The sequence below is a fragment of the Pseudorasbora parva genome, chromosome 20 (assembly GCF_024679245.1).
Source record: "Pseudorasbora parva isolate DD20220531a chromosome 20, ASM2467924v1, whole genome shotgun sequence".
Taxonomy (NCBI): domain Eukaryota; kingdom Metazoa; phylum Chordata; class Actinopteri; order Cypriniformes; family Gobionidae; genus Pseudorasbora; species Pseudorasbora parva.
In genome coordinates this window covers 32,830,477-32,852,171 of record NC_090191.1, presented here as the reverse complement: position 1 = coordinate 32,852,171, position 21,695 = coordinate 32,830,477, and the positions used below count along the sequence as shown (strand labels likewise).

The window sequence follows — 21,695 nt, the reverse complement described above, 5'->3', positions numbered from 1 at the left end:
AACTTCGGCCTGTTCGAGACTAATGAAATATCCTTCACTATGTTTCTCCTGTTGGGAAAGGTCTCTCCGAGCTTGTCAGGTAAATTCTCGGAGATTGATCAGGTTGTTAAATATATCAAACACCGTTCACCTGCACTAAGGAGCGATGATCTCTCCAATGCAGGCATTAATAAAAGGATGGAAGCTTGTTCGCTCGCAGGCTATTGGACATTAAGAGAAGGCTTCTGCTTTTGCTTGTTGCTTTCAGATGTGGTACATCAAAACACAAAACGCTTCACGAAAGCTCTGTGCCATGGATAGCCTCGGATAAAATTAACAAGAATAGGCTTCTTGACACCTGTGAGTTAATTTGTTGTTAGTCTGCCCAGCCCGCATGGGAAGATCAATGCCGACTGCTCTTCAGGCCAGTTTTTCTGATGTATTATTTCATCTTCTACGCCTCGTTTCCAGCAGCTCTGGCTTTTCCTTTGCTCAAGCTGTCATAAAGGCCCCTCAAGCAGAGTGTATGCGGAAGAGTCACAGCTGGGCTTCACAACTTACCTTGACTACTTTACAATGGGTAAAATATAAAGACGCTATTAAAGTCCTCATCAAATAAAGTTGACGATTTACTTTCTTAAAATTCACAATCTTGCTATTATTTCAGACCATATACATCTATTACTTATTTTCAGCGGACATCACAAATATCACACGTTTTCCCGACTTGAAAAAAAACAACAACTGTACTTCAGTTTGAAGTTGTATTCAAATTGAAAACATTTCAGTGTAATTTGCATATTTGTTATGATAATTACCCCCCCACACACACACACACGTTTTTGTGAAATGTGGGGACATTTCATAGGCGTAATGCTTTTTTTATAATGAACAAACTGTATTTTCTATCCCCTACACTGTCCCTACCCCTAAACCTACCCCATTCTGCATTTTTACTTATGTAGCCTACTCATTCTTTATATAAGCCTTTTGAAAAGTGGGTACATGGGTAATGTCCTCATATTTCTCCCTCTCCTTGTAATACCTGAGTCATACCCATGTCATTATACACATTTGTGTCCTGATATTTCACCAAAACAAGCACACACATAAACACAATTTTGTTTTTATATCTTTACTAAGACTTCCCATGGATGTAAATCTCTTTTATACTGTACAAACTATATATTCTATCACCTTACACTAACCCTACCGTTGACAGAAAACTTTCAGCATTTTTATATTTTCGGGCATTATGACTCCATGTAATTTTACTATCTCTGTGGGGACATTTGGTCCTATCAGTGTCGGTTAAACAAGAACACGCACGCACGTTCGCGCATACACACACACATGCACACACACACACACACACGCACGCTAAGTACCGTGCATCCTACTTTACATAACAAACATACATTGTAAGAATGCAATTATGAAACAGTATAAGTTTATACTCTGTTTTTCATTGACCTATATATAGTCAGTCTAGGCTATTAAACAGCAATCCCAAACTAGCTTTTCATAATACAATAAAGTTAGTAAGTTGGTACGAGGCACCAGAGTCATCAAAAATATAGAAAATAGCAGAAAGTAAAAATAAAGTGGTATTTTGGGGTAAGGTTACAGAAACCACAGATATTAGTGCAGTGATATACAGCGCACATCTCACATTTGCACTCGTAAAAGAGTAGCAGGTAAATTGTTCTGAGGTTTTATTTCAAAACAAATAACTAAATAACGTTAGAATAACAACACTGAAAATATCTCATCTGGCAGCAGATACTGAATCAGGACAAGGTGTCCTTTTCAAGCACTGTTTACTTAGGGTGCATCTCAATCAGCTCCTTAGCTTCCTGGGTCATGAATCAGTATATCGTGTGCATGAATATGGCCGACCAGTGCCCTGATCAAGTCTGACTACTGAACTAGAGAGCTGATTGAGACGCAACCTTAAACTGTCTGACAGAAGGGTCAAGAGTATTCAGGCATGTATTTCAAAATAAAAGTCTTAGATCAGAAAAACATTAGAATTATGTTTTTTGTTGTTGTTGTTTGACTGCACACTCCGTGACTCACTCAGAATGGTCTTGCAGACCCACCAGTTGAGAAATACTGATTTAAATTATCAACACTATTATAGTATTTATTTATGTATAGTATGAATTTGCTTTTATTTTAAATTTTTCAGATTTAATTTAAAATGTTAGTTACAATTTTAGTCATTTTAGTCAAACGCTTATGTATTTTTTTTTAATTCTCCTATTCAGTTTTAATGTATTTTATTTCAGCTTAATAATTACAGTTTAAGTTTACATTAACAACTCACAGTCAAATGCATGTCTTTATATTGATGTTACCTGTGTTAATATAAATCCACGATTACTGATACTCCGCCCAAACAAATTTTAAAATAAAATAATTTTGAAAACAGTTACCTATTTATTTCTTGGTTATTATTGTCTAATTACTTTAAAAACATAAAGGTTTTAATTTAAAAATTTTAAATTTTAATTTAATTTGTTAATATTAAATTATATCAATAATATATAAATTAATATTATTTTTATTTGTTTTTACTATTTTGGAAAAAATATGTAAATATGTTTTTTAAATATGTAAAAAAAAAAATCACCCCAAAATCACCCCGATTATCCTTTCGTGTGTGCCCAGCATTACCCATCTACTCTAACCAAGTTCTGAAGAAATTGCAATATTAAAATGGGTTGGAAGGACTGTGGAAAGACTGTGTCAGTAATGAACGCATGATAATGGATGTTTTCATTAAAAATGCATGTTTAAAACATCCGCGTCTGCAAAAGCTTATTTTTATCAACGCATAAGGCTTGGAAGACACAAACGGCTGCCATTACGAACAGGCAGCCGTCACCGATGATGGCAACAATGGCAGGATAACGTGAAATACACTGAAGAAAGTGCAGCTGTAAGCCTAAATCCAGCATCCTCATCGATTCGCAATCCAATTAAAGAGAATAACATAAGATAAGGAACACCAGGCAATCTCCAAGTTCTCAAACTTGATTCTTCTGTTAGACCCCAATTAATAACCCCCAACCCTCTCGTCCTTTTTTAAACGGTATCAAAGCCAGCCACCCTCAGCCGGCTCTCTCCCCTGAGCGCGAATATTCGCTTAATTATTTAAAGGATACTTACTGGTTTATTAAATGAATGGATTTAATTGAACTGAAGATGCTTTCTCTAATGTCCTGCCTGAGGGTTCCTTTGGCCTTCAAGATCTCCACAAAGTACTGGAGAAAAGAAAGAGACAGGAGGGAGAGAAAATTAAATTTTCAGACGCCACTCGTACATGACTCTTCATCTTACAGAGAGTGTCACCTCTCGTCGCATACCCTTGAGACAAAGCGAGAACAAATCTGTGGAGAGCCAAGCATTTTGCAGCAATGACATCTCAATTACCTCCAACGGCTTAATACGAGCCGCATATCTAACACAACTTCGCTAGGGGCGGGAGACGAAGTGAAGGAGAACTCAAAATAAGTTTTGATGGTCGTCCGTTTAATTAGAATGCAGCATTAGAAAACAATGAGACGAATGTGCCAGTTCAGTATGCTAGTTTTTCAAATTCAAACGGCAATTATTGTTATACACAACCTGAGTTAGATTCAAGTGTATATTTGTGGTTACATACAATATAATCTACATAATACACACAGAAAAAGCTTTGAGATCTCAACGATCTTAAAGGTAAAACCAATTAGCAGCGAAATAAAAGCCTTGAACAGGTTATAAACCATGAATTTCAAAAGAATAGCCCTGTGATGGTGTCAAGGACCACTCAATTAATAGAAAACCTTGTGCTGTTGTAACTGTGAATAAAGCTCTTCAAGATAATTAGAATTTCAGATTTGTATTAATTAGGATATTCTAATGTTCAACATATTGCAACAAACACAATAGTATGTTTCTGCTCTCCAGGATGACCAAATCCAACCCTGACAAGTGTTTCTCCTCCGGTGTATTGCTCGATAAGACTAATTCAGCCCATGGGCTTGTGTGTAATGTTGGGTCTGTAGAGAGACTAACCGTGACGACTAGATCCAGCTGTTCACAGTATCTTTGTTCGCTCTGGACTAGCTCACGGGCTGTGTGGCTCCTCTTTCTCTCCCAGCGGTCCCGCTGCTCCTGAATGTTGCGGCTCCCCATGGGGGTGAACGGACTCGGAGCAAAACTCATGATCAGTGTTACTACCTGCAAAAAAGAAAATCACTATTAAATGAAATGTATAAAGAATTGACATTTATCACCTTACGCTTTTGGCCGATAAATTGACAAATGTAAGGTTTTGAGCAAGTTTGACAAGGGCCAAATTGTGATGTCTAGATAACGGGGTCAGAGCATCTCCAAAACTGCAGCTCTTGTGGGGTGTTCCCGGTCTGCATGCGTCAGTATCTATCAAAAGTGGTCCATGGAAAAAAACAGTGGTGAGGAAGAAGGGTCATGGACGGCTAAGGCTCAGTGATGCACGTGGGGAGCGAAGGCGGTATTTTTCATAGTACATTACATATTATTCAAATTGTTTTATTTTATTAATATATTTCAGCCTTTTATATTTAATCGAGTTTGCTTATGCAAGTATAACCGATTCCGAAAAAGTTGAGACACTGTACAAATTGTGAATAAAAAAGGAATAATTTACAAATCTCATAAACTTATATTTTATTCACAATAGAAAACAGATAACATCAAAAGTGTAAAGTGAGACATTTTAAAATGTCATGCCAAATATTGGCTCATTTTGGATTTCATGAGGGCTACACATTCCCAAAAAGTTGGGACAGGTAACAATACTGGAAGGCCGGAAAATTTAGATGTACATATAAGGGACAGATGGAGGACCAATTTGCAACTTATTAGGTCAATTGGCAACATGATTGGGTAAAAAAAGAGCCTCTTAAAGTGACAGTGTCTCTCAGAAGTCAAGATGGGCAGAGGATCACAAATACCCCCAATGCTGCGGTGAAAAATAGTGGATCAGAAATCAGTGAAATCAGAAAGGAGTTTCTCAGAGAAAAATTGCAGAGTTTGAAGTTATCATCATCTATAGTGCATAATATCATCCAAATATTCAGAGAATCTGGAACAATCTCTGTGTGTAAGGGTCACGGCCGGAAAATCCACCGTGCCATTCGTCATTGACGGCTAAAACTCTATAGGTCAAAAAAGAAGCCATATCTAAACACAATTCAGAAGCGCAGGCGTTTTCTCTGGGCCAAGGCTCGTTTAAAATGAACTGTGGCAAAGTGGAAAACTGTTCTGTGGTCAGACAAATCTAAATTTGAAGTTCTTTTTGAAAAACTGGGACTCCATGTCATCCGGATTAAAAAGGACAAGGACAACCCAAGCTGTTATCAGCACTCAGAAGCATGCCTCTCTAATGGTATGGGGTTGCATGAGTGAGTGTGTGTGTGTGTGTGTGTGTGGCATGGACAGCTTACACATCTGGAAAGGCACCATCAACGCTGAAAGGTATATCCAAGTTCTAGAACAACATATGCATTAATCCAGACCTCGTCTCTTTCAGGGAAGACCTTACATTTTCAGATCACATACTGCATCAATTACAACATCATGGCTGCGTAGACGAAGGTTCCAGGTACTGAAATGGCCAGCCAGCAGTCCAGATATTTCACCCATAGAAAACATTTGGTGCATCATAAAGAGGAAGATGCGACAAAAAAAGACCTAAGATGCCTGCATTAAACAAGAATGGGAGAACATTCCTATTTCTAAACTTGAGTAACTTGTCTTCTCAGTCCCAAGACATTTGCAGACTGTTATAAAAAGAAGAGGGGATGCCACAAAGTGGTAAACATGGCCATGTCCCAACTTTTTTGAAGTGTTGATGCCATGAAATTTTAAATCAAATTATTTTTCACTTAAAATTATTTAAAAAAATAATTTTAAAAAATCAGTTTAAAAATTTGATGTCATCTATGTTGTATTCTGAATAAAATATTGAAATCTGAAACTTCCGCATCATTGCATTCTGTATATACAATTTGTAGTGTCTTCCAACTTTTTTTGGAATCGGGTTTGTATTTTTATTATATTAATAACTTGATCAAATAAAATACTTTTTACTTTTATATTTTTATAAATTATAGCAGCCATATATTTTTTTTTGCACTCATTAATAATTGATCAGTTATTTATTAAGCACTTTTTCATATTTAGGCAATTTCATTACATGATTAGGGCATTGAAAATCCATATTTTGGCATTTGTAAATTACAGTCAATAATACGGTACAATAACCAAGCAAATACCATTGGCTGCATAGACCAAGTATAAGGGACGACCAGCGATTGTGCCCCCTGTGAATACTTAATGACAAACAAACAACATATGCAGAGGGTAAGCCACCAATTAAGGGAAGCCAAGCCAACACGCATCCTCAACAACACACACTCTTGATCTATGACTTAGTTGTGCTCTCTCTCTCTCAGCTAAGTAAAGTCTCTCCATCATGGTTCCCTCCCCCAGCCGGTGGTGTTGTCCCTCGACTCCAGGGTGTCCTCTCTGCACTGCCTCATTAGTGTCAGCTCTAATGGAGCGTCAGGGCCAGAAAGAAGAACGAGACCAACACTTTAACAGCAATTAACCCTTGTTCCCTCCCGAGGGAGGCTGGCGTCAGCCCTTCTATAACACACTGTAAACAAGGCAGCCCGATCAACCTGAAAAGACCGAGAGAGCACACGGACCAATATGAATATGAGGAGGGAAAGCTCATCCCATCTGCTTTTGTGGTGCAGCCGGTTCCCTTGTTTGTACAAAACCTCAATAAAACCCAAAAAACGTGAAACGCATCCCCTGAAGTTACGCACGCCCCATGCAGCTTCTGCTAAGTGCTGCATCTGAAGCCGTGGTCCATTTTTACCAGCAACTTACTGTAAATTGCATCACTCTAGACACTCAAATAAGCAGTCAATTTCGAGAAATATTGCAGCATTTTAGGCCCAGTGAAGCCAATTAAAAGCCAGCTGAGGAAGACTGGGGTCAGGAGTACCTAGTTAAAGAGACTAAATATGGAGCAACCTGCAGGGTTTGTTTGCATAAGTCAGCGCTTATATTGAAGAAGACCACTTTCTTTTGTCCAGGGTAAGATTCTATGATTACATATGGAGGATTACACAGAACAACTCTTGTTTTCTTAACATAAATAAAGGCGTTGGGTAAGTTAACCCCTGTACCAGGTGTTAACTTACCCAAGTGCAAAGTCATCAGCACAGGCAAGTCTACAGATCTGCCTCTCAGCAGAGCCATACGGATGAGGGGTGGAGCTGGAGCGTGTCCAATCATTCCCACTCAATTGTATTGCTCTGTTGGATATGATAAGATCTAGGTTGAACATGATTTCACCAAGTGTAACATGTCCCTGAATCACCATCTTTGTTGATCCTGGAACACCATTCTAATCCTCTAATCAGATTTAAGGGACAAGTTTAGAGTTTATGTCAAGTTAAGGCTTACAATCAGGGTTAGGTGCTTCTCCATCAGTGTTGTGGACAGGGTTAGGTTTAGGGGTAGGGATAAGGTTAGGGGTACATTTTCAGATGGGAATATTGTTCCATTATCAACACTTAGGAAAATCACAGTGACAGAACATCTAAACTAGTGAAAGACACTTACAATAATTTGAAATAACCCTGATCCACTCCAGACATTTGGTTCTTGTTAATATCATTGTGGGATCCCTGAATATAGTTAAATTATTTGTATTTAGGTTAAGTTTGATCTCAACAAGCTGGATTTGTTTTTAGTCTGTTTTGTTCGTCTGTGTGAATACAAATAATGTATTATATTTGAATGAAATATGATGGGTCTCATTGAGAAATTTTGGTTTATATGCTTGTAAACGATTAGCTAATAAAATTACTAGCTGTCAAATTTTAGAGTTAAGGGTAACACGTTAGGATTATTTAATATTAACTAACAATAAAAAATATTTCTAAAGCATTTGTTAATCTAAATTAATGTTCATCTAAACATGAAAGAGGTTATATCAAAGGTTGTATCTGTTAATATTATTTAATGGACAAGAGCTAACATGAACTAGCAATGAACAGTTGTTTTTTATTTACTAACATTAATAAATACTGTAACAAATGTCATTGTTAATGTAATTTTTTAAAGCATTAACTAATGTTAACATGTTTTAGGCTAAAGTGTTACTAAATTAAGTATATAAAACAAACATACTTCAAACATATTATATATTTAACTTAAGGGTTCCTAAACAGAACCAAAGTGTTAAGTAAGTGGTTAACTTGTTTCAATATGATTAACAATTATATTCCTGTTGACACTATGAATAGTAGGCTAAAATGCTATGAGTAAAATGTTATGAGTATGGAGCACTGTTTCTTTAATCTGTTTGTAATAAAAGGGTTTTTAACTTTGGATAACAATTTTGAAAACAGATGTTCAAATTGTAGCAAACCGACCAAGTCGCACTTTGAACGCATTACAAGGGCAGTCTAACGTTACTTTCTTGTGTCAACGCCACGAATGAAGGCAGTGGCTTAGACACAATATTGAAATTTATGAAATAAATAAACTACTTCGAAAAAATAAACACGTTAGCATGGCTGAAATGTAGAAGTGCAACCGTTTCCATACGTCTTTGAGGTTCAAACTATACTGTAAAACATATGACTTCACGATAAAGTGCCCATTCAAAGGAAATATGTAACGTTTATGAAACGATATAGATTATATAAACAAACAAAAAACATTCCATACCTAATGTTGTTCTTGCTTTTCAAATTGAATACAGGCGCTCTTTCTTACGCTCTCAGAAGTTCCGGGTTTCTCTGCGCGCTGATTGGTGCTTCCAAACACTGAAACTGAGACGTCCCCCGTGACGTCATCAATAAATTTAGTAGACACTAGACAGCGCTACGGGTCCATCGTGTATAGTGTAATATATGTGTGTGTGTGTGTGTGTGTGTGTGTGTGTGTGTGTGTGTGTGTGTGTGTGTGTGTGTGTGTGTGTGTGTGTGTGTGTGTGTGTGTGTGTGTGTGTGTGTGTGTGTCTAACATCATCTTGAAAGACTTCACACACACACAAACACGCCTACATAAATACATACAAATTCACTTAATAATAAAGAAAAACTTATTTAATATAAAATTGTTGGTAGCCTTGTCACTTGGGAATAGCTAACCCTGTACACTGTAAAAAAATATTTTTGGTTGAACTTAAAAAAAGTAAGTAACCTGGTTGCCTTTAAATTTGGAGTTTATTGAAATCAAAATTTGAGTTGATACATTAAAAGAAATTGGTTTAATAAATAGAAACAAAAAATATTATTGCATCTGAACCACATGCCTACAAAATTGGATAAATCATGAAAATAGCACAATTTGGCATGTTTCACTGCGTCTTCACAAATAAAACACAAAATCTTTTAATAATAATAAAAGTTGTTGATTCTCAGAAATGTCATTGTATTAACTAAAAAATTTTTTATTCCAATGAACTCTTTGAAATCAAAATTTTAAGGCAACCATGTAACCGATTTTGTAAATATTTTTTTTTACAGTATACCAGCATCAAATTCTCTTTAAAAAAACTCATTCTTTGTCTTGTAAGTTTGCATGAAGAAATTAACTTTCTTTAAATCGCATATTCAAAAGGAAAAAGGCACCTAATTTTATTGAACGACCCTGAAAAATCATATTACTGACGGACCACAGGCATGTTCCAAGATTAAAGCTTTTGTGAGGGGATAGATTATTCAAGACAAGTTCGACTTTTTGTTTGTTTATGATCTTTAAGAACAAGAAGAAGCACACATGAGGAAAGTACTTATGTAATTCCAATGCCAAACAGACTCTTTCAAACCTCAAACTTATACGCCTTCAAAAGTGTCTGAGGCATGTTAGGTGAATTCAACAGCTTCAAAGCTGAAAAAAATACGAAGTTTATCTTCTAAATAAGACGAACCATTAATTTTACATTTAACTTGTGCATCCTAGGAGTTAAGAAAGGGAGTTTAGTCTATACTCCTGATGATTCATCTTAGGAAATGAAGGGAGGAGAAAACACATCTCAGCAAATTTCTGCTAATTATACAAGAGTGTTGGCAAGATGAAAGTGATGCCCCGTGATCAGGCTTGGCACAGTAATAGCCCCTAACTCCTCGTAGACAGTCCCTCTAATATAAGGAAATCCATTAGGACCCGCAAGTTGTAAAGTGCAAGCATCAACTTCTCAAACTACTGTATGTGCTTTCTCTTCACACAAACAAAAAGCTTGCAGCCCGACACCAGCGAGAACACTGACATCTAGTGTTGCCTGTGTGGCTATCTGAAGGCATCCAGCCTCTGACCAACATTACAGATTGTGCATCAACCTACTGTAAAATCATATGACCAAGATATTATAGTCCTTTTGCATTACCGAACAAATAAAGCATTGAGATGATATAAAGCATAATTTGGGCGTTGCAATTTAGATTTGGCATTTTAATCATTTAGGAATCATGTCAAATAGTATGATGGTGTGGATGTAGCATCACACCCTAAATTATTAAAAATGCAACATTTTTTGTGCAAAACACAACAACTTAAAGTTGTCTAATTTTAATACCTAAATTATGATCGCGTACCATCGCATTGGCATCATTAATAATAATAATAATAATAATAATACGTTTTATTTATATAGTGCCTTTCCCAAGCTCAAGGACGCTTCACAATAACAGCAAATAACAGCAGTTTAAACATAAACGGACAAGTGGACGTTTGCCCAGTCCAAGAAATTGAATGATTGCAGTTGCAAATCGCACTACATTTATAACACAACATGAAAGACATAAGTAACAAATTAATTACAGACGGCATGATGGGCAATTAGAGTAGAGATGAAACAGATTATAGATAGTGAGTTAACATATTGATTGTGTTATGTCAAGTTAACAATTTCATGACTGATAATACTGACTAAACAAATGTGTTTTGAGTTTACTTTTAAACTCATGTAACGTGGTTGTTGTCCTGAGAGGCAGGGGTAGAGAGTTCCATAGCTTAGGGGCTGTAACAAAGAAAGACCTGCCACCCATAGATGATAAACGAAATCTCCGCTCACAGAGGAGGTCACAGCCAGAAGATCGGAGATCTCGAGGGGGAGTATAAGGAGAAAGTAAGTCAGAGAGATAGGCAGGAGCAAGACCATTGAGTGACCATTATTGGCATACCATCATTGGCAATTACTTTTAATCCTTTCTCATAATTCTATATGTCTGTCCTGTTTATATTTTATTGTTAATTTTATTTATGACAAGATTCCCAGCAATGTTTGGTTCCCCGGACATTAGTTTTTGCTTATAAAAATAATACCTAAACATTACATTCCATGCATGATTTGGTTTCCAAAGAATTAATCGAAGGGAAACCAAATACACACTTTGTGCGTAAAAAAAAAGAAAAAGAAAATCAGGAATGATTAAAGATTATTGTTTTGAAGGAAAGAGATTAATTTAGTATGCTTCAGAGTGTTAAAGGGATAGTTTGCCACAAAATTAATAATATGCATGATTTAAGTCTAAATATATCATTCTAAACATAAAAGAATAGCAGAGTTTACACCACAACTATAACAGTAATGGCACAAAGAAACTACATTGTTGGAATCACTTTCAGAAGGATTTGTCTCAGCTGATGCACGAAAAAAACACTGACAGCCAATCAGATTCTGTCCTGCTTTAAAGGATTAGTTTACTTCAGTATTAAAATATCCTTAGAATTTACTCACCCCCACATCATCCAAGATGTTCATGTCTTTCTTTCTTCAGTCGAAAAGAACTTAAGGTTTTTGAGGAAAACATTCCATGACTGGGGTTCGAGCTGAAGGTCCAAGTTTCAATGCAGCTCAAGAGGAATAATACGTAAGAACGTTGGAAAGGTCACGCATTATAGGCAAAAATATCGATCAAGTTGTCTGGCTATCCCCAGATCAATCTCAATCTTTTAACATTGGTCCGTGGACTCTGCTCTATATTTTATACAGCACAAGAGGCGTGATCAACGGGCATAGTTCAAATGACTCTGTACGCAATTGGATAGTCCTTCAACCAATCAGACCAACGATTCATTGCTCTATCCGTCATCGTGTTAAACCCGCCAATAGTGCGCCAGGTGGATAAGCCAGTTTGTGATTTGTGTCCTCGGAAATTTGTAACAGAAGAAGGATAGATATATGTACAATGATCTGCAGGGGACGAAATCAAATTGCTGGCAGATCAGGCTGGGTTTACCCAGTCTACCGATCAAGTGTTTACAAAGCGAAGTAAAACGCCCTCACAAAAAAAGCTAAAACAACGATGAATTTGAAGTTGGAGGAGAGTCTTTCGCCTATACTTCACGCGTGACCTTTCCAGCGTGATGATGTAATACGTGTTTGATGATGTAATACGTGGCGCATCGCAGACAAACATTTGTGTTTAAAAAGTATATAATGAAAAAAAAGTGTTTTTAGAAAATGGCCGCTAGATAAGACCCTTATTCCTCAGCTGGGATCATGTCAAGCCCTTTGAAGCTGCAATTTGGACCTTCAACTCGTTGTACCCCATTGAAGACCAGAACTTGATCTGGAGAATGTTTTCCTCAGAAGCAATAATTTCTTATCGACAGAAGAAAGAAAGACATGAACATCTTGGATGACATGGGGTGAGTGAATTATCAGGAAATTTTAATTCAGAAGTGAACTGCTCCTTTAAGAGCGTGAGCATTTAAAGCGACAGATGGGATATAACAGCGGTGCACACTTTTAATAAGCAGAACGATATCGTCCGTGAACGCTCATATAGTTACCTTAATTTTTATCTTTGAAGTTATCATTTTTGGTGGGAATATACCTTTACTCACCCTCATGTTGTTCTTGTGGACGTGTGATTTTTTTGTCTATAAACAATGAAAGTCAATGGGGTCCAATCCAGATGTTTTGGACCCCATTGACTTTCATTGTTTATGGACCCCATTGACTATTGCATGGACCCCATTGACTATTGCATGGACAGACAATTAGTGTTTTTTTTTTTATTATTATTTTTTTTTTTTTTTATTTTTTACAAAAGCATGTTCTGTGTTGATTGTAACTATATGACCCTTTTAATAACAATACTAAAATAATAATAATAATAATAATAAAAGTAAAGGACCCTTTACAGTATTGAATTATGTATTGCCTTTATCTGTATGACTATAAATAACAGAGTATTATAAGTTGATTTAGCTTGTGAAATAAATCCACCAAAACCAAACCCCAGAGGGTTAAACTAAAGTCAGTCATACAGATTTGGACAATTTAAATTTTTTAGTGAACTACCCAATTAAATATTTGCAGGACACGGTGTGCATATATTAGCCTATACAACTCAACATATGCACATTAATACAACAACACTTACAGTGTGCGATGTTCCCAAAAACATAAGGGCTGTTCTCGGGTGCCAGATGAGGCCGTGCCCTTGAGTTGTGTTTCCTCTGTGAACCGAAAGATCTTTGTGAACATACCTGAGACATCAATGTCAGGAGCAATAACTCTTAAGTTACAAGTTAAAACTGTTCACTGAAACACATTCACTCTGGCGTATACTTTCACGTAGTTTTGTATCAGATCACCTATAAACCATGTGTATTATATATAAGCTAAATCTTACAATAAGGCTGAAAAAGGTGAAGCGCTGTGAATCGCCAAACTGATAAAATACATCTTTAATGAGAGATTCATTAAAATGTAAAATGTATGACAATATTGGCGGCTCTGCTCTTTATTGTTTTCAATTTTATTGTGTTTCCAGAACATTTGGTATTATAATAATTGGCCCCAAAACAGACCTGTGCAAATTAGGCCCATTTTGCCTCCAGGCTATTGAGGCATGAACAGTCAGAGACACCGCAGACAAAGGGTCCTTTTTCACCTGAGGAGAGAGGAGGGGGGAAAAAAGCGGTAGGAGCGTCAATAATCTACACAAGTAAAGCAAGTCTCCCAAGGTTTTTCAGCCCTGTGGTGCATTATTCATACTCACCGTAGCCAGAGGACTCTTAATTGACCCTTGCTCCTCGCAAAACTTCATGAGATGAAAGAATGCGATGTTTTGTAATTCAACTTTTTTTTTTGAGTCCCCCTCACTCCAACTCAATAGTATTGGATTTCTGTTCATGAATAATTCAGAAGCAAAAGAGAGAGGTAACCCTATAAGCTTAGAGATGTCATAAGAAACTATGCTGCAACTGCAAAACATATCGAATCACTTAGACAAAAACAAACACGGCCCCATCACAACAAATAGTGTTCGGGGCCTCGTGATGCCGAAGCCCTTTGAGGAATTTACAGGTCAATATCCTTATTTAACAGTTGTGATAAGCGCACGGAAAGGGACTTTTCATTTTTAACAAATGACGGCGGTTGTGAGGCCTGACGTTAAGTGGCTTCACGAACACAGTGTTTGCTGCTGAAGTACATGATTGTTCTCGTTAGTCTTAATTACAGGGGTTTGTGATACACCGAGGGCATCAGAGGGCAGAAACGCTTTCAAACGTCTTGAATTCTCTAGTGATATTATAGATCCCATGAAATCAATTTGGGGATTTTGATCAGCCAAATGCATTTTTAGTTTTTAGTCAATGTTTTTGTCTAAATGTCTTTGACTAAAATGGCTAATTTTAGTAAATGAAAATATTTTATTTTACAAGAATGTGTGAAATTGACCAGAATATTTAAACATGTTAAATATTAATTTAAACATATATCAGCTTTTAATACCCCCCCCCATGTTTTAATCTTTAACTACAAATATACAAATGTATTTCTGTTATTTGAAATATGAATACTGTAAACTAAATGAAAAACTTAGAAAGGCTAGACAAATTTGAAATGTTGCTTGGCAAAAAAAGAAAAGAAAAAAGTAATAAAGATGAACCGAATTATATAAAAAACAACCTTATAAAGAAGATAAAAGTGCATAACACAGTTTCTAAAATTTCATTTTTTTTTATAATGAAAACGGAAAATATTATGAAAAAATAAATAAAAGCTCAGTATAAAACAAAATTAACTTTTCTTTTTTTGCTTTGCTATTGCATAATTTTTTTTACACTCCAAAAATAATAATAATTAATGGAGTTCAGATAAAATAATATTTTAAATTTCTATTTATTTAATACATTTACTTCACTGTATCAAACATTTAAGACAACCAGGTAACTTACTTTTTTTTAAGTTAAATCAACATACATTTTGTGGTCATTTTTGTCAATATTTTACATTTTTATTTACCTTGATATGCACTTTTCCTTATTATCACCCATGACAAAAAAAAAAAAAAAAAAAAAAACGTAATTACTTTTTGGGTCAGTAATTTTACTGATGAAATTAACATTGTCTAAATGCTAACAAAGTCCTAAAAGTTGACAAAAATCACTAAAATGACTTTTGTTATTTTATTTGATTTATTTATTTATATTTTATTTTGCTGTGGCTTATATCTTTCATGTTATTTTTTCTAGTCATATTGTGGTATTTTACATTTTTACTCACCTTGATGTGCACTTTTCTTCTTGCCTGTATTATTGATGACAAAATAAAAGAAACCTAATTACATTTTGTGTCAGTAATTTTGATGCAATTAGTACTGTCTATGCTCCTAAACGTTGGCAAAATTATATATATATGTGTTTCAAATTTACAGTCTCTCCCAAACAGAAAAAAAACCACACCAAAACGGGATGGATGACTCATCTTGCACCACAAATTACCATCCAATCAAACACACTCTTGAAAGAACATGCTACACCCCCAATAGGCTACCTATTTTTTGAAAGAGTCCTTTAAAAAAGCCACTCAAAAGAGAAAATATGTAATGCCACTTCAAAGCCATCTGAATCAACTGATTTTATTTGACCCTAATACCTTTAAAGTGTGCATATACTCTGGCTTAGAAAGTAAATCATAGATTAAGTCCTGAAAAGAAAATGAAGACACGGACAAAGCCGAAAACACATCAACAGAGAAATGAAGGGGGTGAACAAGGCAAACAAATTGAAAGAGTATAGAGGATTTTCAAAAGCAATTTGTTGTAACTGCCTATTGGTTCCCTTGATTAAAGTTCTCAATCGGCCCCCGCAACCTGACTCTCCATACTTGTCGCTGTTTCGGCATGTTTGAAAATGGTGAGCTCATTAAAGTAAAATGACTGTTTGGCCCTGGGAAAAAAATAATCACATGGAAACAAATAGACACAAAAAAAGTGGAGTGACTCTCCAGTCGAGGAGGACCATTGAAAAAAAAAAGTGTGGCGCTTGCAAAACCCAGCGGTTTTCATGGATAATGATAAACTGTCATGCCTGCAATTACCGCAAGCACCGGATGCCAGGGTTTTATGCGTGTCAATGAGGTTTGCTCCTAATTGACGATGGGGGACACTAACTCTCTTGAAAGCTGTCATTCAACCATCAAGCATTACGTCGAGAGGCTCACCTATTGAATTTCCGCGTGTTTTGTCCGCGTGCGCTCCAGGTAGCGCGAGCTAGGGAACGGCTCGGTGTTGCGTTTGTCATTTGTGAACGTCCATCACCGTTACATCTGTTCTCAGGCGTCCACTTTTGGGAATGGAAATTAGAGCGTAAAAGTTTGCTCTGTGCACGGAGGGCCGGCTGTCACGCTTTCACTGGAGACGTTCTAAAGTTAAACTCGTATGACACTAAATGTCCACGCCGCGCTTTACCTGTGGGACGGAGAGAATGTTTAGAGTTATGCTTGGGTTGTCACTGCATGTGTTTAACCAGTGCCCAGACCGCTGGGATCCCATTTGAGGCAAAGCTGCTCCAGTAGTGCAAGTCATAGTGAACAAACAAGAGGCATCACATTCTTTTCATTGCAACCTTATTTTTAGCTGCCTTTTATCTTGTTATAATTGGTTTATTCTCTTGAGATGTTTTGTCTTTTATTTCAAAGTGATTAACTGCAAAGAGGGTCTGGTGAGCTCATGTTGCCTGTTTCATTTGAACATATTATTAGAACTCTTCTGTTCCTAATATGTCTGTTTTAATTATTAGGATTCATCCAACTTCAAGTGTGACTTGACAATGCAAATACACTCTTGGAAATGTCAAAAACAACCTATTAGCCACTTCTCAGGAAAAACAGTCACAAATCTCACACTAGTTAGTTTAACTCACATTTAAAGGGATTTAACAGGCCAACATTTTTAATTCACTTTTATTTCTTTAATGTACATGCGTAGAAGTCAACGTGTAAGTGGTCCTGGCATCAACAACTTTTCACTGACTATTTTTAATCACTCCTTGGCATTTCATTAATGGTCCTATATTAGTGCTGTCAAATTGATTAATCGCAAATTGACCCGTAGAGAAATGGACTCCTCCAGACCTCTGAAGGTGTGGTGTGGTATCTGGCACTAAGATGTCAGCAGCAGATCCTTTAAGCCCTGTAAGTTGCGAGGCGGGGCCTTCATGGATCGGACTTGTTTGTTCAGCACAGATGCTCGACTGGATTGAGATCTGCGGAATTTGGAGGCCAAGTCAACACGTCAAACTCGTGGTTGTGCTCCTCAAACCATTCTTGAACCAGTTTTGCTTTGTGGCAGGACGCATTATCCTGCTGAAAGAGGGCACAGCCACCAGGGAATACCGTTTCCATGAAAAGATATACATGGTCTGCAACCATGCTTAGGTAGGGGGCACATGTCTAAGTAACATCCACATGAATGGCTCACGTGCCCACTGTTGACAGTAGACTGGGGTCAACATGCATACCTTAACTGGTTACCTAACTGTTGCTCATGAACCTGACTCCAGGTCACCACTGTTCCTTTCTTGGACCACTTTTGATAGACACTGACCACTGCAGACCAGGAACACCCCACAAGAGCTGCAGTTTTGGAGATGCTCTGACCCTGTCATCTAGCCATCACAATTTGGCCCTTTCCAAAACGCGCTCAAATCTTTACGCTTAGTCCAGTTTTCCTGCTTCTGACACATCAACTTTAAGGACAAAATGTTCACTTGCTGCCTAATACATCCCACCCAGTAACAGGTGCTGTGATGAAGTCATACCTGTCATTATATTATGTTAATGATAATAATAATAATAATAATAATAATAATAAATATATCATAATGATTAATAAGAATTAATAAGGAACTGGATTCGTTTTGGTTTGTTTGCTTTCTGATGAACATTGCATTAAAAAGATATGCTTTTCTAGAGTTGAAACTCTATGAACATACTTAAATTGTTTACATTTTAAGTAGGATATGTACTTTTCGCATATGTAATTTGTGTGCATGTGCATGCATCCCCTGAACTCCCTCAAAACCTGAATAAAGCAGCATGTTTGGCTTTTGAATAACAAAGTTATCCAACGCTATTTAATGCTGCTCGACTCTGCCGTCTTATTTCGTGGGGAGTTTTGCCTGTAGCAGCTCAGCTGTTTACCAGATTCCAGCAGCTCAGGATGTTTTTGTTGATTGGCAGTAGCACTCGGTGGGCGAACCGTGATGAGCGCGTGATGTGTGAGGTCAGCTCAGTTATCGGCAGCGGTCTTGTTTGCTGTATTATTCACTTGCTAAACTTCCTCAATTCACGGCCAGAAACAAGGTGCCTCCTTCGTCTTCGCCAGAAAGAATCCCCCCACAGCGAATTCCCCCAATGGGTGCTGTGCTTTTAAACTCAGCAGAAAGCCTATTTACCCACAAATTAAAGCGCAGCATCAGTGTGGCACCAGATCCGGTGCATTCTGAAAAACAGGGCAATTACTTGGAAAGAGTGCACCTTGGGAATAGCACTCATCGCAGGAGAGTGGGTGCGAGTCGCAAACTCTGGGCTCACACTGAATATGCAGGAAAAAACTTTCACCATGAAGTCAAAAAGGAGGCATATCCAAAAAAGAGCAAAGTAGGAAAGCAGCAAAGAGTTTTTTGGGAGGGGGAAAAACTTGCTCGTTCATTACATCATGGGCGTGGAGAGTATCTTCTCGGCGCTACGCTTCTGTGGATGGCCTGGTTCCAGTGGGGATTCCTTTGTTGTCTTTGTTTTGGGTGTGGATTGACAGGCTCTTGGGAAAGGACGGAAAAGGGAATACCACGGGAGAGGATAGGGAAATATCAGCTTCATGAGTTTCATGATTCTTCACACCCACTTTCAACCTACCATCCGTGTTAGATGCAAAGTATCCTTGCAAAGAAGAAATGCACAAAACTTGCCTGCTTCTTGTGGTCCCTTTGGGAAAGCCGGCCTTGGGGGACTCCAAACTCCAAAATGGAGGCGCTGACAGGGATACCAGTCACTGAGGGAATGGCAGGATACGTGCGCCGGATTGTAGAAAGTTTTTGATCACTCATAGTGGAAGTCACCGGCAGGTTTCTTCGTATGCTATTTACTACAAATCAGTCTTGCGTCTATCATGGTTTGAGCTTCTTGGTCACGGGGGATGTTTTACATCTTGTTACTAATGCTGAAGTAAAACTCACTATAGCAATAACCTTCGGTCACCATCTCGAGCCTTGACATCATTAAAAAACTACTGGGGCAATCCAAGAAATTCAAAGCTTTTCAGAAAAGAGTGTATTTCTTAGATTAGACAAATATTTACCAGAGAGTTCTCAAATAACTTTTTAATGCTTGTGCGAAGGATTGATCACTTGAGAAGTAAATTTTCTATCTGCATGTTGTATATAAATTACCGTAAAATTTAACAAGATAACAAAATGAAGATCAAAACCTTATCATTTTAAAATATTTTATCCGTAGAAACTGATCGTCCAAAGGATGTTACAAATCAAAGTGGAGTCAGACAGTATAATGTAAAATTCACATTTAAATTTAATTCAAAATTATGACAAAATATCCTATTTAATAATGTGCATCAATAAATCAGATTAGCACTGAGGAAAGGCGTATAAAAAATAAATGAGGCAGGGTTATTATTTAATATATTTATTTTTTTAAAAAAAATCATTATTGCAAAATTTCTCATTTTTGTTTACTTTAAGTTCTAAAATAACTTAATAAAATAACTCATTATAAAAACAAAAACACAACAAAATGACTCAAATATAATCTAATTCGAAATACTGAAAACTATATCACTAAGTAACAGAGTTTTAACACCATTTTTATACAAAAAAAACCTCTTATGAAAGACAATACGTAACAAATTTTCATCTCCAAAACACCAAACCGTTTGATCATCAATGGCTGTTAATAGCGCATAATATACAGTATTTCTTTTAAAGAACTGGATAAATTGCTGACCATTGGGACCATTTTCATTCATCTTTCATTAACTAAACTTTGTGCAAATGGAAAGGTAAAAATTAAGAGCGGATGCCTTTGGGCTTGCATCATAGGCCTTCCTCTCTCTTTTCACCATGTGCCATTGCCTCAAATTATATATCTGGTAACCCCGTTGCCCTCTGCTCAGATAGCTTTTGACTGTAATAAATTGCCTTCTGAGTTTTCGCCTCATAAATGGCTCCTAAATCGAGATGTGGAGTGGTCTGATGATGTTTTAATTGTAACTTGCAAAATGTATTTGCCGTGACCTACAGACTTTTTGTGGCAGCTTCTATTCAATATGTATGTGTGTTCCGACACCTTGGGGTTTAAAAAGGTTAATTAACCTCTGGTGGTAGACCTTTCCTTTGCACTTAACTTGGTCTATGTCCTGATAGTACCATTAACCCATGCCCTAGCCTCTTAACCTCCTCTATCATTACCCACATAAAATCCATTAAAACTTCCTATTGATCTTTGCTGTTCAACCAAGACGTGTTTTTTAACAGCTGGTTTGCAATTTTTATATTCCTTCAAAGCAACCGGCTCACATAATGCCATAATGGAGACACAAACAAAGCTGTCAGAGTATCCTATTCTATGCGCGAGACTTCACCGCACTTAATCTGAAACCATAATTGACCATGATTAACCTGATTATGCATACTGTATGCTATCCTAATGCATGCACAATTCTCAAAATCGAACATCCAAGCCGGGACGTGCACTCACGGTGAGGGTTTAAAGAGGAAGGCATAAATGCGCTCGGTGTCTCTATAAGCTGTGAGTGAGTCAGACCATAATTGATTAAAACATTCTCCGGTGGTGAGGTGTTGCTTGTGGTTAATGGAAACAACGCCCCGGCTAAGTTTGATGGAGAGACATCAGGCTAAAATGAGAACATTGTCTTTATGAGCAGACGTCAAACTGAAGCCCCCTTTGCTCTGTCTGAAACAATAAAGCACAATTAGCGGGGGATTCAGGACTCGCTGTTTGTTCTGTTACTATGGCAGCGGCATTGATTAACACTTCAGCAGTCTCCAAATTAATGATGTAAAAGCTCCTATAAACAGCTACTCAGTGCATCGGTGCATCAATGCCTCTGTGCAGGTGTTACAGTGTGAGTGTTTGGGCTGGAAAACAAGGCATTGTGGGATGGAGGCGTTGCAGGTGGATGGTGGCATCTCACACGCTAATATCACGAAATGCAGACGTTAATTTGAAAGCCTCGTACGGACACTTATCTCAAGACAAACAAACCAAAACTGTGGAAGGGACTTGTGATGCAGTATTGTTTTGCATCTCGTCAACAGCTCTGTTCTCCGTATTGATCATGTCTATTTTTTCCCCTTTTCTTCGTTTGATCAATGCC

The 21,695-nt window shown here is 37.2% G+C and overlaps 1 protein-coding gene across 7 annotated transcripts in view; it reads right to left on the bottom strand.

The window, feature by feature from the left end:
* The window catches only part of arhgef39 (Rho guanine nucleotide exchange factor (GEF) 39), a 167,584-nt gene that overhangs the window by 39,693 nt on the left and 106,196 nt on the right, over positions 1-21,695 (bottom strand). For 3 of the 7 annotated variants that reach the window (XM_067428589.1, XM_067428588.1, XM_067428590.1), the window contains 2 exons: positions 4,045-4,205; positions 3,154-3,248 (listed from right to left, as the gene is read on the bottom strand). In XM_067428589.1, coding sequence (XP_067284690.1) covers positions 3,154-3,248; positions 4,045-4,194 — 245 coding nt within the window. In that variant the 5' untranslated portion in view covers positions 4,195-4,205. Of the gene's footprint in view, positions 1-3,153; positions 3,249-4,044; positions 4,210-6,429; positions 6,447-8,763; positions 8,836-13,433; positions 13,510-13,863; positions 13,947-14,054; positions 14,120-21,695 lie in introns of those variants that run through there. The other 4 variants (XM_067428586.1, XM_067428591.1, XM_067428587.1 and 1 more) reach the window with 4 other exon arrangements.